General features: G+C 33.1%; 1 protein-coding gene across 1 annotated transcript in view; it reads left to right on the top strand.

Moving 5' to 3' along the window:
* The window catches only part of LOC147078132 (uncharacterized), a 61,188-nt gene extending 51,427 nt beyond the window's left edge, over nt 1–9,761 (top strand). Inside the window, exons 10-12 of the mRNA XM_085961234.1 lie at nt 1,202–1,387; nt 5,499–5,641; nt 8,266–9,761. Of these exons, the coding sequence (XP_085817360.1) occupies nt 1,202–1,387; nt 5,499–5,641; nt 8,266–8,435 (499 nt within the window). The 3' untranslated portion in view covers nt 8,436–9,761. The remainder of the gene's footprint in view (nt 1–1,201; nt 1,388–5,498; nt 5,642–8,265) is intronic.
* The last annotated feature ends 6,311 nt before the right edge of the window (nt 9,762–16,072 follow it).

The following is a 16,072-nucleotide window of genomic DNA, read 5'->3' as shown; positions in this document are numbered from 1 at the left end:
AAAAACAATCCAAAGGCTTTGAAATCATTGCCGTAATGGCAAAAACGTATTTAATATTATAAGGCAAATTTTATGCCAAACAAACTCATGTAACAATCATAACAAATTTGACCATTTTTTTCAGTGTTTATTTGGCATAAAAAAAATTTTATATCAAAATGTTTTTTTATTGCTATCCAAACCCTTACATTTAAACATTTTTTAAAATAATTGATTTTTTTAAATTAATGCCATTATTTGAGTTTGAAAATGTTAATGCCACAGAAGCTTATGCAACAAAAAAAAAGTATCAAGTGCCACCTTTTTTCATTTTTCTATATGCCAAAGAGGCTCAAACACCATTTTTTTTGAAATCCAATAGATATTTTTCATTAAATATTATTGCAAATAAAACTTTGATTTTTTTAAATTTACTTTGCTTAGAAAATAATTGTCCATTTCAACATTCAAGTTTAAAATTAAAAAAATAAATTCACTGAAAACTTGTCGGCCATTTTGTAGCACTTTTGTTAAATGGTGCTTGAGCTCCTTTGGCGCTCGACGCCTCATATATATTTAATGATTCTCCTCGATTTGCCGCCCCCAAGTAACGCTCAATCTGCCTACCCCCATGGGACGTCACTGTCGACACACTTTTTGATAATACTGCTTTGAAAAAAGAATCAAGTTTCGTTTGCACTTTTGAAGTCTATTGTTTTTATAATAGATTGTCGAGATGCGAAGTTATCACTGATTGATAACTTTGTTTTTGGGCGTGTTGTTTCTTCTTCCTCGCTATCTTCACTTCTATCCTCATTTTCCAAGATCATAACTTCATCTGCTATTTCACTTTCAATCATGATGTGATACGCGGGGTCGCCACCATCTACTTCTGACCATTGTAAACTTATTGAATGGAGAAATAGCATCCATTCACTTCGAGTAAACATATTGACTGTTGTGTAACTGTGTGAATTAGCGGCCAGCGTTGTAAACGTCAGTGCTAAGTTCAGTCTACGAGCAGGAGAGCATTATGACTTGAATTCTAATGCGAGAGTTATGACGTGATTACCATGCGCAGAAAATTGTTTACAAGCGATGACACTGAATTCAAACATAATAATTTTCACATTTAACCGGATATTTTTTCCGTTATATCGAGGTTCTACTGTATATGAAGTTAACATGATTATAGTAATTAAACAAAGATGTTTCTTTTTAGGTTCTCAAACGCATTACTTGTTCACATGCGAATCCACACAAACGAGCGTCCCTTTGTATGTAACCTGTGCAACAAGCGCTTCAAGGTCAAGAGCGCCCTCAAGTGTCACTATGTCGTCCACACGGCGGACCGCCCCTTCCAGTGCGAAACCTGCGCCAAACTGTTCAAAACAAAGACAGTCCTGGAGTAAGATGACATTTTCATTGAATACCGAACACATTCTGACTAACCGTCAAAATTTTGTAGTACTCTATAATAAATGATCTCTCTAAGGTAAAAATTTGTCTGCAGAAATGTTTAGAAACTCCACACTGATATTTTGTACAAAGTTGTACACAATAAGAGATATTTTATTTGGAATTGACACGTCATATAGTTTTTAACATGACGCATGTTCCAAAAAAATAATTACTTTCGTGTTAGGTAGGTAAATTATTTTGTGGCATAATAGCACCTGTACACGCGCATCGATTTATTGACACCAATAGTGTATAAATTAAACTATCGCAATAATAACTGTGTACACGCAAAAATGCTGACTGATTCTTTAAACATCAGCGACTTGTTTATCATTGTATTATCATTGTATGGTGCTATTTAACAGATTGTAAAAAACTGGTAATCATCAAAATGCTCTGCGCAGTGTAATTTGTGTTTTTTCAGCAGATTCGCCACAATTGTTCTACTACGCATACGTCATGCAAGTAGTAACTATCATTTGAAAATTCAGAAGGCGCTTAAATTTTTTGATCCATGCATATAATACGTGTTTATATTTGCATTTTATTGACAATACATAGTTCAGTCTGTAAATCCATGCATGTGGAAACAGGCAATGATTGACGAGTTCATTTATCTACGCAAAATATGATGAATATTTGCACACTTTTTACAAAATTTACTGTTCATATGAGTGTATGATCCGCACACATGATTGAATAATTAGAGGGAATTTTGGCTGTAATTTAAATTCTATAAATATAAATTAATGAAATTTATCGTCGAGGTGGATAACTGCTGTCACCAATAGTGTGTTGGTTATAGCTTAATATTTCAAATTCATGTATATCATTGACACAATACTATTATCTAATGCTGCCACACTTCCTTTCATCTCTGTCGTCAATTTGAGTTTACAATGTTAAACGGGTCGGGTCTAACAGCACACATTTTTAAGCATGCGTTTGTGTCTATTTTGTGTACAATTTTTCCATTTTTTCCTGCATTACAAAAAACATCCGTATAATATAGCAATACAAATTGGGCTGTAGCGAAGGGTGGAGATAGGCTGTTAAGATCCACCTTAAAAAGTGCACATTAAACTTTGTTAGTCATACGTATTTGTTTTTATTGAACAAAGACTACAATTTACAGATGGTATTGGTTAGTTTTTAAAAAACAATTAAACCCTACCCAAACCAAACCATAATAGTTTTGGTATATTTTGGGCGATACGATAAAATTGTGCACACTTTATCATTCATGCTTATTTGTTTTCTTTGGATTATGAATACATATTACACATATTGTTGGTTTTTTTTTTTTTAATTCATTAATCCTTGCCTAAATCAAACTACGAGGGTGGGTCAATAAGTCCTTAGAAAAGCCGACAGGTGGCGCGACTAGTACTGTAAGCGGTTTGTTTTCATGCAGCGGCACTACCGATTCAGTATGCTGCGAAGTTTCAATCAGATTGGTCGGGTTGTTGTGTGTTTCTCGTACATTTAAAAAAAAAATTTGCTTGTGGAAAATGGAAAAATGAAAAATGGAGAAAATTGAGTTTAGAGCTGTTATTAAACATTTTAATATAAAAGGGTTAACAGCAAAGGAAATAAAAAATGAGTTGGATTTAGTTCACGGCATATCTGCTCCTTCACTTGCAACTATTTATAACTGGTTAAATGAATTTAAACGTGGTCGTACATCAACAAAGGATGAACCACGCTCAGGACGTCCTGTAGAGGTGACTACACCAGAAATGATCAATAAAATCCACAATATGGTGTTAAGTGACAGAAGATTAAAGTTGAGTGAGATAATTGAGGTTACAGGGATCTCAAAAGGTAGCGTCATTTCTATTTTACATGACAAATTGGGCATGAAAAATATTTCTGCAAGATGGGTGCCGCGTTTGCTCACAGTCGACAATAAACGCAATAGGGTGGTGGCCTCTAAAGCCCTGTTGTCGCTCATGCAACGCAATCCGGATAAATTTTTTCGTCGCTTTGTGACTGTAGATGAAACATGGATACACCACTATACTCCTGAGACGAAAGAACAGTCAAAGCAGTGGATTGCGAAGGCAAACCATGTCCAAAGAAGGCGAAAACCGTAAAATCAGCTGGTAAGGTTATGGCTACTGTATTTTGGGATGCACGTGAAATTATTTTCGTTGACTATTTGGAAAAAGGAAAAACAATAACAGGGAATTATTATGCATCTTTATTGGACCAGCTAAAAAACAAAATTGAAGAAAAACGGCCTCATTTAAACAGGAAAAAAATCCTCTTTCATCAGGACAATGCCCGTGTTCACACATGTTTACGATCAATGGCTAAAATTGAAGAATTGAAGTTCGAATTGGTCGACCACCCACCGTATTCGCCAGATTTAGCCCCCAGTGACTTTTTCCTTTTCCCAAACTTAAAAAAATGGCTAAGTGGACAACGTTTTTTTTTCAAATGAAGAAGTCATCGATCGGACAAATGCTTATTTTGAGGACCTTCCGAAAACTTATTTTTCTGACGGTTTAAAAAAAATTGAGAAACGTCTAACCAAGTGTATTGAGCTCCAAGGAGATTATGTTGAGAAATAAAAAAAAAATACAAAAATAAAAACTGTTTTAATGCTTTTTTCTAAGGAATTATTGACCCACCCTCGTATAATAGATAAAAAATATTATTCTATCTTTAAAATATTCAAAGTTATGTATGATTTAATTGCATAATTTTAGATATTTTATTGATAGACAAGTATTTTTTGACTAAAATCTATTATGACTTGATTTTCGCAGGGTTTAATTTTATTTTAATAACTAACCAACACCATCTGTAAATTGTAGTCATATTTCAATGGAAACAACTATGTATGACTAACAAAGTTTAGTGGGCACCATTTATGGTGGATCTTAACAGCCTACCTCCACCCTTCGCCACTGATATACGGTAATCTACTTTAATAATTTTAACATATTGTGGCGAATTTCATTTCTTATTCGCCACACCTGTGGCAGCCTTGATAAATAACTTTGACTAGATACTTTTGATCTTTTAAGTTATGATCGGCAGGTATGTCACGAAAACCGCCTTACAAAATTTAGTTTCTGCGCTTGCTTAAGTTGTTTAAAATACAGTATAATACACAACATGTCTATCGTTGCATTTATAGATTCATTGCGTTGGGCGTTGTATATTGATTGCAGTGTCGTTTGCAATTAGCTTTGTTGAACTTGCATCACTATTGTGACTTTTTGGATTTAAAAACAGCATAATATGGAGACTTCTCTTATCAGCTCAGTAAACAATATACCTAGTTGCAATTGTGCATTTTGTCACATCAAAAAATTTTGAATTTCAACTTCTTATATATAACTAAATAATGACAACAACATTAACCATTTGCCGTTACTGTATATAAATTCCATTGAATATATGTTATAATTGTGTTGAATATATCGCACCGTGAGTGTAAAATCAAGGCATCTGCAAAAGAGATATTTTGGATATATTAGGGTTTGAAGTCTTCGTTTTGTTAGGACAAATAGAGTTTCTAAAAAAAAACCATAATATTTGGTTTATATCTACATTATATTGCATGTTCTTTCAGTTACTTCACTTTTATATTATCAAGTTCACGACTTTTGCAGTTGTTTTGCATTTAATCTCGAAATTGAAAAATTTGCAGATGCCTTGATTTTACACTCACGGTATGATATACGTAGAAACTGTTAAAATTAATTTTAATTAGCATGAATATTGAATAATAATTCAAAATACTAATATATTAGAATTGTCACTCTCCATCATTGAATTTTTAGAGATAGTGATCATTCAAAATATTCTGCAGAATGACGAAACCATAGACTAAATTTGTCACCGTACCACCATGTGACAGTACCGTGACGTGATCATAATGTAATTGAAGCATTAGTGTTTATTTAGTTATAGAGTTTTTGCTGGAAGGGGACAACACTGTTTTATGATTCCTCTTTTCTTGATATTTGCCCTGCGTTAAACCTGCCATTTTGATAACCTATAATTTAATAACTTACCTAATATTGTAATATCATTTCCTTTAGCTCTCACATGCGTTTCCATCTTGGTGAGAAACGCTTTGAGTGTGACATATGCAACAAGAAGTTCATCCAAAAACAGGGCCTGATGATCCATCTAAATTTTCACACCAGAGCCACTCCATGGGGCTGCGATATTTGCTTCAAGAGTGAGTTGATTTTTTTTACTTAAGCTACTACTTTTTTCAAAAAGATTTTTTCTATTGGTTATAATATATTTTCTCAGAAGTGTTTTTCAAAATTATGTATGTTCAATAATTAGAATGGTACATTCTTAAATCTTGTGAATTATTCGTTCAATAAAAGAAATAGGTAATTAAAAATTATTAGCAAGTTCGAGTAAGTCACAACATAAAATATTGGAGAAATCCGTGACATCGGTTAGTAATTAAAGTAGTAGGTACATACTTTGATTTAATAAACAAAAACCGATTGCCAATAGTAGCTTGATTTGGAAGAGCGCTGATGAGCAGGTATTAGAAGGCCAATAGTTAAAATTTGTTGTAATTAGTATGTCACCTTGTAGCATAGTCGACAATGCGCGGATAGGGCGTAAACCCAATAGATGCAGATTCGATTCCTGCCGGGTGTCTTACTATTTTCAAAAAGATTTTTCTTATTGGTTATAATATATTTTCTCAGAAGTGTTTTTCAAAATTATGCATGTTCAATGATTAGAATGGTACATTCTTAAATCTTGTGAATTATTCGTTGAATAAAAGAAATGGTTAATTGATAGATATGTTTTATTTTCTAAATTATATGATAGAAAAAAGTGACGATGATTTGATTATATTATATTGTCAGCACTTGGAGGCACACCCATACTGATTTCAATCAACGATTTGATGATATTCTTAAAATTAACATTCCGATTGGGTTTTGGATCCTTTTCAAATACAGACAGAGAAGAATCTCTAAAATTACAAGAAGAACTTGAGGGCTCTGGAAACAAAAGTGGCAGTTTCCATTTTCGCAATATGTCCTCGAGTCATTAAAAATGTGTTCCCATAGTTAATACAAAGTTAATATAGTTGATTTTAATAAATATTTTTTTAATAATAAGCATCACTCATTTTTTACAACACCATCTTCCTTTACAATGTTTTGTTTCGTAGGTAAAAAGATAGATATGTACACAAAGGAATAAAAATCTTCCTTTACAATGTTTTGTTTTGTAGGTAAAAAGATAGATATGTACACAAAGGAATAAAAAATTGCCACAGCATCTTTCTGTTTTCTTGTTTAACAGGTTCTATGCCTTCAGCGTGTTATTTCGTCCGGCTTTAAACTCAAATTAATAGCGACTGTCGATTGATTTGCATTATCTAAAAATTAAACACACAGTGACTTCTGTTTGAATAATTATGAAATACTAAGCCACAAACTATCGATATTACAGCGATTTTAGTAAGAGCTTCGCTCTGCATTCAACGTGTGTCATTAAAATTTTGCAGCCTGTCAGATACTGCCGTAGTAATATCGTGAGTAGGGAATCCAATCCCGAGCCAAAATTTTGATCCCGGGATTTCGGGATTACAAATTGACAATCCCGGGATCCATTTTTTTTCCATAGTTGATTTTAATTATTATATAATTATACAGATAACATTGTTAAAATCGGTCAAAAATAAATCTAGTATAATTTATACTATGTATTAAGACATGGAAATACATAGGTTTACTTAATGGAGTAAATAATATTGTAATATAAATAATAATGTGAAAGTAAAACAGTTTTATTTATTAATGAAAAGATAACAAATAAAATACAATTTCAAATACATAAATAATAATATATTTTGATGAAAAAAATTAAAGATTTACGTAATTAAAACATTATTCTGAATAATATGCCCAAAGTAATCTCCAGAATAGCATTTTATGGTAGTGCGCAATGGTTTACTTTCTATAAAAAGAAGACAGCTTAGGTGTAAATGGCTAAAACGTCTAACTAAATGTCTCTTGATTTATTTATTCTATTTCTCTAATTCACTTTACGGATGTTACCTGCATCGTACATATTATGTGGAATTTTTAATTTATGTTAAACTATTTACAAATCTAAGCGATTTTCATTTATAAAATTTCATAAAATTAATATTGTGTTTAGTGTTTAAATTTATTATATGAGATTGCTGTTTCTGATAGTAAAGACTTAATGAATGGGTTAGCGAGATTTAAAATAGTAAAGCAAATCATGGTGTATTGCCTTTCCGCTTCATGAATTATCTAATTAATCAGCCAAATATGAAACTGCCATAAAACGTATGAGATCATGGTGGAATTACTTTGTTGAAAGTGCGAAGCATTGTTTTTTTCCAATCTTTTTCATTTTTATTAAGTTATGTGTAAAAATAAAATGAATTGGCAACTTACACATGGGTAATAAATCAAACTTCATTCAAACTCAGTTTATTTCTAATGTAGTTATTTGTTATTAAAAGTATTTTTTCTGTTATATTTTCGTTTTTATTTTCCATATAAATTGATAAAAAAATCAATCCCGAAAGTTTCGGGATTATATTTACTAATCCCGGGATTCATAGGTCTCAAAAATAGTTCGGGATCCTGGGATTAGAACCCCGAATTGTGAGGCATAGAAACGATTAAAGAAGATAGATTTCCATGGAGGCAGTGGGCCAAATAAGTTTGGAAATCTATGGGTCTTACTTACATGATGTTCTTCAACTATTATCATATTTAATTTAAAATCATCAAAATGATTATTAAAGTGAACGGTGGTTAAAGAACATCTATTTTGTTATTCCAGGGTTCAGGCAGCCGGCATCCCTGGTAAGACATCACCGTAGTCACACCAACAAACACATCTTCAAATGCAAGAGATGTAAGGAAGTGCTCCCGACTCTGGCCAGCCTCAGAAAACACTCCAAAGCACATCTCAAAGAGAAAGACGTTTTAACCAATCTGTTACCGCCGTGAATGAAAAAAACTGTTGAACGCGTTGAATTTTTTTGTGCTGATTGACCAATGTAAGTTGGCTATCATGTAAACACGCTGCAGTATCCGCATAAGATTGTATTTCTTCTATATCCACAAACTGTTTATGGTAAAACTAATATACACTATAATGGTTTTGAATTTTTTCTTTATTGATTTTATGATATTTGAATTATTTATGTTGACAGCTCTTTCAAGCTATAAAGCTATCTTCAGAACAATCTAAATATAACTAATACCCCATTCACACGTGCATGGATTTACTGCTGATAGTATGTATTATCATGGCCATAACACAAAATTGCACGTGTAAACACGTATTATCATGAAAATTGCAAGATTGCATTCATTGATCAAAAAAGTTCAGAAGCTTCTGAATTTTCACTCAACAATTAGACTATGGGATATCTGTGCCTGCGCAGTAGAACGATAGTGGCGGACCTGCCAGTAAAAAAATAAACTACACCACGTAGACCCATTTTGGGGTTAACCGATTTTCACGACCTGTCTAATAGTACCACACAATGACAACACCGCATCACGCTTTCTTCTTGAAGAGTGAGATTAGCAAGACAGTTAGTTTAAAATACACACTATGGTTGCAAGTAAATTCATGCACATGAACAGGTGCTATAATGCTACAAATTCAAATCACGTCAGAAGAAGAAGATGTATTCTGTTATATCCATCTGCCTCGCCCCTTGCATGCGGCAATGGCATAGTTTTCATTGGTGATCCTTGTAGTCGAATGTATTTTCTCAGGCATGGGTGTTGCTGTGATTGTTTCACTGTTACCACTATAATACCACAAATGCATGTCATGGTGCTATTTTTTCATAATGAACATTTCAATTGACAGATTTCAATGGCTTACTAAAGGTTACCTCGTTTTCAATCGATCTATGCTCCATACTTGCATTAATTATATTTAGATAATTTTTATGATGGGTTTATATCCTGAAACACCAGTCAACATAAATAACTTAAATATTGCAACATTAACAAAAAAGAAACATTTCAAAAACATTGTAATAGAGTTATATCACATAAATGCCAGTTCAATTTAAACTAATACAATCGGTGATCTTATTAATAATTTAGTATTACACAAATGTTTTGGCAGCTTCTGCAATTTTTAGATCGTGGTGATCACAGCTCCGAATTCAACCAACAGCCAACTTATATAGGTTCTTTCGCCTATAATACTGCCTTACTGAACACAGATAGGGTGTCCACATTTTATTCATGTTGGGGAAACCATACATAAGCAATACTTTAAAAGTTTTTTTACCTACCTACCATAATTTCAACAAAAAAATTCGTACTAGACTACATTTTTGAGCTTAGATTATTGTCATCAACATCTTTAAAAATATACATTCTAAATTTGAAAAAATTATCTCTATCAGTGGTGAACAACTGTATTTTAGCGATGGCCAAATTAAATAGTAAAACGGCTGCATTTATACAATATGTAAGTAGGTATGTATATTTTTTTCGCAAAACTATCCAAACCGAATATTTTACAAAACAATAAAATCTTATTCCTTCTTCAACATGTTATTATAAAAAAATCTTTACTCTGTTGTAAAAAATCACTACAGCTGTAGGTTGCTAATCACTGAATTGTGGATTGTGCCGATATATGTGTTTGGTATGGCAGTATAAATATTGTATGAGTGAACTTCAGTGACATTTGTTCCATTTTCGACAGTGTTGTGTTACGAAGTTTATCTTTCATAAAACGACTCCCATTGGTTTAAGCTCGGAATAAATATGAACCAAAATTGAAAGAATCATGGAAGCCTTCTTATCTTATGCTCTGATTACATGAGCAGACTCGACGACTCAAACCCATAATAAACATTAAATAACAATACTCTACATGCCACGATTCAGGTACCAATTCGATCATCTCGACGCGCGTTTTGATTCTTTCATGACATACTAGTGCATCTTTATTGGTCAGCTTAGTGGCTATACTAAATAGTGTTATCTCGTATTTTCTTACATCAAATGTCACTAAAATTGTGGCTGATTGTATTTGAATAGGTAAGTAACAAGTTGAAAATATTATTTTTGTTTTGTATTATTATTGCATCAAGTCTACTATCATTATAAAAGCAAACGTCAAGCTGACAGCATCTGTCACCCCATTCGTAGAGCTGTATAAGGCTAAAATTGAAATGTTTTAATTTCACTCATGACTCAATAAATGGATTCAAAATGACATTTCTCGATAGGCCCAAATGGTCAGTGGTAGTTATTGTATTAGCGAGTCTGCTCTTGTAATTTCGGTATCAACTACTAAAGAAAGGATTCACTTTGAGTTGACAATAATTTGACATTTACGATATCTCATTGTATGAATTATGTACCATAACAATGAAAAACAATCGAACATTTTGCATTTCACACTGTTTATCTGTTTATGATAATGAAAATATTGTGACAGCTTTATTTCAATATAATGGTAGCGTGATGGCAAACGGTTATAACTGCTGTTTACACAATTTTACAAGAGAATGCAAACAAAGTTTTTAAATCAGTCTTAAGCGTCAATTCCATTGAGCTACTTTACGAGCTGTTTGTTGGCGAATTTAATAGCGGGCGATTCAGCTACTGCGATTATGATGATGACACACAAAACTTTCCATTCGCTGAGAAGCCATAAGCCAGCGACTATTTTGACAGAACGTAGTTCGTTTTTTTACCGGGAGGTTGTTACTGCGCAGACGCAGTAGGCCCACACGCCGGCGTGTAGTGTGTAAAGTTGACCGGCTTTCAACTTTTCTCGGTAGAGTGTTTACAATCTGCTTGTTAGCTTGTTCGATGATTAGACTGGGCGACTTTACAGGCAGATTGTAAATTCGCCAACAAACAGCTCGTAAAGTAGCTCAATGTAATTGACGCTTTACAAGTTAGTTTATAATATAATTTAAAGTGTTTTATATTAATAAGCGGAATTTGCATCCCAACATAAAACTTTAATGTCTTTTAAAAAAATTGAAGTTTTATTGTTATCTCGCATTTTATGCAGATGTGTATATATTTTTGCCTTATCAACCTTTTTTCACATTTGGTCAGATGCAGATATCTTTTAAACATTACTTTGTGACTAATAAAGTTGCAGCTCTGAAATTTTGTCACATCAAAGAATGTATAATTTGGAACATATTATGGAAGAAAACATAAGAAGTGAAAAAACCCCAATTATAACCGTCTGCCTCCACAGTACCGAAAATGCACACAAATGTAACAGTTGGTATAGTATTGTGTTCACTATGCTGGTTATAGTTGAACATTTCAACATTATTCAAATAAATGATCGGCCAATAGCAACCGACAACTGTTCTGATGATACTTAATGTTTTCTAGGAGAGCCTAGTAAAAGATGAAACCAAATAACAACCATTTAAAATTTTAATGGTTTATTTAATGTTGATTGAAGAAACAGAATCAATCTAACTTAATGTAAAAAGTAAATACTCAGGTCTAGGACAATTCGGCGCCACAGACTAGACCTCAGAACAACTGGACAACGGACATCTGGGTACCGCACAGATTAATGAAATGAACAAAAAATATGTGTACATTACGACTTGAACCAGCAGATAGACAAGCAAGTCTAATATAATGTGTCTACCTATAATAAAGCGATGTGTATGCATGTTGAAAGATGATGTGTATTCATATTACAATATTGCGTTGACCTCATGGCTCGAAATGAACCGGAGTACCATTCCGGTTCATAAAATTCCCAAAATTATCCGTCATATGGAAAAATTGATTTGACCGTCTGAAGTAGATTAGCCATATAACAAAGAATCTAACACTATTTTTTTTTTATAAAATACACATAAAATTAGATAACTATATATTTATCTATGTAAATATTTTCGTAAAATTATTGAGCGCTCCGGTTCGTAAAAATTTTCATTTCGAGCACTGATTGACCTGCAGAAACAAGGCAATAGTCCACAAATCATGCAATATATTTCAATGAACTTTCGATGGGCACAATATATTGCACAAACCTTTATTATAAAGACCAATCAACCAACAGTGTTGTTCAATATTTGAGATTGACCAATATTGTTAGTATTTTTATCAACATGATTGTACAATCTCGTATATTGTGCTTGCCGCCTGTAGATCGTTTGACCGATGTATTGTGTCAATCAAAAGGTTTTTTTTATTGTTTTATCTGTCAATTCATGGTGTATCTGCATTGTATTGTTAATCAATTTAATAAAAAAAAAATTTTAGTACTTATTCCACCTTTTAATAAATAAATCTGTACCAGTTTCGTCCGCCTCAGAGGGACAATTTCAAATGAAAATTGAATTCTGATTTGAGAATCCAAAAGTTGTTCCTCAAATTGCGGTATATTGCTCAACTTTTCAATATCAATGCAGTTCAGTGCAATATTGAAATGTGAAAGCACACCATCAACATATTGTGTTTTTGCAATAGCTACAAATTTCCTAGTAAGTAAATTACCTACATTATAATATTAGACTTGCCTGTCTACTTGCTCGTTCAAGCTGTAATGTATTTCTTTGCGCAATGTATTCATCTGTCTGGTACCCAGATATCCGTCACCCAGCTGCCCTAACGTCCAGTTGGTTGTACCATACCATCCAAGACTCGATAAATATGTACCATTCGTTTTAAACGTGGTGAATATTAATGTTAACAAAAAATATTGATTGAAAGACTGAAGAAGTCCAATTCAAAGTAGGGAATATTAATTCATTATTTGTAGTGGCAATATATAATTTTCTATTTGTTATTTAAGGCTATTAATAAAATCGTTTTGCATAATTTATACTTTAAAATCCATTCAAAGCAGTATTTATAACCAAATTAGTATCATCCATTTAATTAAAGTCTTTTCCATCCTAACAAGTCGTCCCCTTATTGCAGAACTAGCCTAACTGGTTTTTTGTGATTTTTTTTTTATTTGATAGAAAAATTCCTTTTTTGATTCTCTATCTGGAGTCGGAACAGGCGTATCTGAATTATCAATATAAAAAAAGTTATCAGCTTAGTTCATTCCAAGCCTAAATTCAATATTAAAAATATTTTGGAACTAAATTAGCCTAACTGACGTTAAGCTAGTTCTGCACGCAAAAGTACACCTACACGTTGGCAATATCGCCTCTTTCTATTGCAGTTAGGATTTATTTGTACTAGTTCGCTGTCAATGTCAACTGCCAACGTAATTACGCTGATGCTGTAATTACCGACAAGTATTGCAATTATTCTATGGACCATTTAGTGGCTCCTTCCACATCTAATTCGGTTGATGATGATGAGATAGTTATCACATTTTCTACCGAAATCAGTGGCATGACTGTAGTTCAATCAACACCAAATCGATTGATCCCGCTGACTCCAAATAACGAAGGAGAAATCAGTGCCACAGTGGCCCACTTTACATTAGAACAACGAGGTAATTATGAGTTTTATTTTTCACTTTTACAACAAAAATAAACACTTTCTTGACTGAAATAAGAACTGCAATTTGCTTCTATCCCGCACATTAGCTCAATGATGTATATATTTTCAGACTCTGTAATCATCGACAAGGTTTGCAATAATTTTATGGATGATCAAGAGGTTCTTTCGACATCTGATTACATTGATAATGATGGGAAAGTGGAACCATTTTCTACCGACAGTGGATCAGACTATGAACCACCACAGCATTCACTATCATCACACAGTGATGAAAACTCATCAAATGGTATTGGTAATATTGTAAATCGACTTTCAGCACCTGTCCTAGAGGTGTATAACTCAAGTCAAGCAGGAAAAAAAGACTAGGAAAAGACATCGTAATGAAGCTCTGTGGCGCAGAAATGTAATAAAAAAGCAGCTAAATTCTGGAAACGAATTTATAAACTGGAAAAACAATGTAATATGTGAGCGTCAAATGAAGGAACCCTCTCCTCAAACATGCAAATTTGGTTGTTCTATAAAAATTACCCAAGAACAGAGGGTTGCAATATTTCATCAGTTTTGGAATTTAGGTGATATAAATCATCAACGTGAACCGCTTCGTTGAATTTAATAAAAAAAAAGAACTACAATTGATATAAGTGAAGGTCGAGAAAGAAGTCATCGTAAAATGACTGAGAACTCAAATTTTCTTTCAGAAGATCTTAACAAGATTAAAATATGCCAATTGTTTTTAAACTCATTGAGCATACGTTATCAAATGGTTAAGACTGCTGCAAAGAATTCATACGACCTTAATTCAAGCACGGTTGCTGATGACAGCAGAGGGTCGCAGAGGATATTTGCAGTAAGCGACCACATGAAGCAAAACGTGAGGGATCACATTAACAGCTTTTCTACAGTAAGCAGCCATTATTGCCGAAAAAAGACCACGAAGCAGTACTTGGATGCAGCATTAAATATAACAAAGATGTTTGACCTATATAAAAAGGACCACGAAGAAAAAAGCTTGACAGTAGCCATTGCTTTAATGTACCTACATATAGAGGCATATTTTGTAATGAATTTAATTATTCTTTACTCCGAAGAAGGACCAGTGTGACTTTTTCTTGAAATATGAGCAGAGCAGTAATGAAGAAAAAGATATTATAAAAGCAGAATATGATACTCATCTAAAAAATAAAGAAATTACCCGAAAGTTAAAATAAATGTCAAGGAGCAGGCAAACTTAAATAAAATGTTCCTATTGCGCAACAACAAGTCTTACAAATCCCAGAGCAGAAGCCGCACAACTATACTATAAGCATAAACGAAAGTATGCCACATACAATCTCAGTATTTATGATCTAGGATCACAACAAAGTCATTGTTTTATGTGGCATGAATCAATTGGAATGAGAGGAGTGTGTGAAATTTGGAAGCTGTGTCTTTGATTTCATCAAACAACAGTTATCGGAAGGGATAAAAGAATTCATATTTTTTTCAGATAATCGTACTAGAAAAAATTGTATCCATTTCACGTACTGTATGTACATGTTCTGTGCGGCTCCAATTTCTCTTGTAAAATAACACATATCTTTTCAGAAAAAGGTTACACGCAGAATGAAGTTGATTCGATTCATAGTGTTATTGAAAAGGCTGCCGAGAAAATACCAGTATATACACCGAGCTAGTGGTATTCAATAGCACGATCAGCATGTTGGAAGAGACCCTACGCCTACATTGCTTGAAATCAACAACCAAAAATTGAAATAAGGATGAACGTGGAATCAAATTTTCTTGGCAAAAGATAAAACGAATCTCAGTAATGCCATAAAATCCACACACACTCCGAATCGAGTACAACTTTGAAGATTCGCCTGCACCAGTTAATACAGCTGAGCGTAGCCGTGGACCACTAATTCAAAAGATAACTGACTTCAAATTGAAGACAGTAAGAAGTTCGGTCATACCAATTATAGCTAAGCTAAAACATTGTGACCTAATGTATCTTTGCCCGGAGAAAATAATCCCTGTTGACTACCATTCTTTCTATACAGGACTGATCACCTCACCACAAGAAGTGAATAGGGATGAAACAGACAGTGATTAAATTAAAAATAGTGCTTATGAGTAATAGGTTTTATTGCCTTTTCATTTATATAACTTCTTGA

The sequence above is a fragment of the Rhyacophila brunnea genome, unplaced genomic scaffold (genome assembly GCF_057557595.1).
Source record: "Rhyacophila brunnea isolate RB1 unplaced genomic scaffold, BYU_Rbru_1.0 scaffold_12, whole genome shotgun sequence".
NCBI classification, from domain to species: Eukaryota; Metazoa; Arthropoda; class Insecta; order Trichoptera; family Rhyacophilidae; genus Rhyacophila; species Rhyacophila brunnea.
This window is presented reverse-complemented; position numbering and strand designations above follow the sequence as displayed.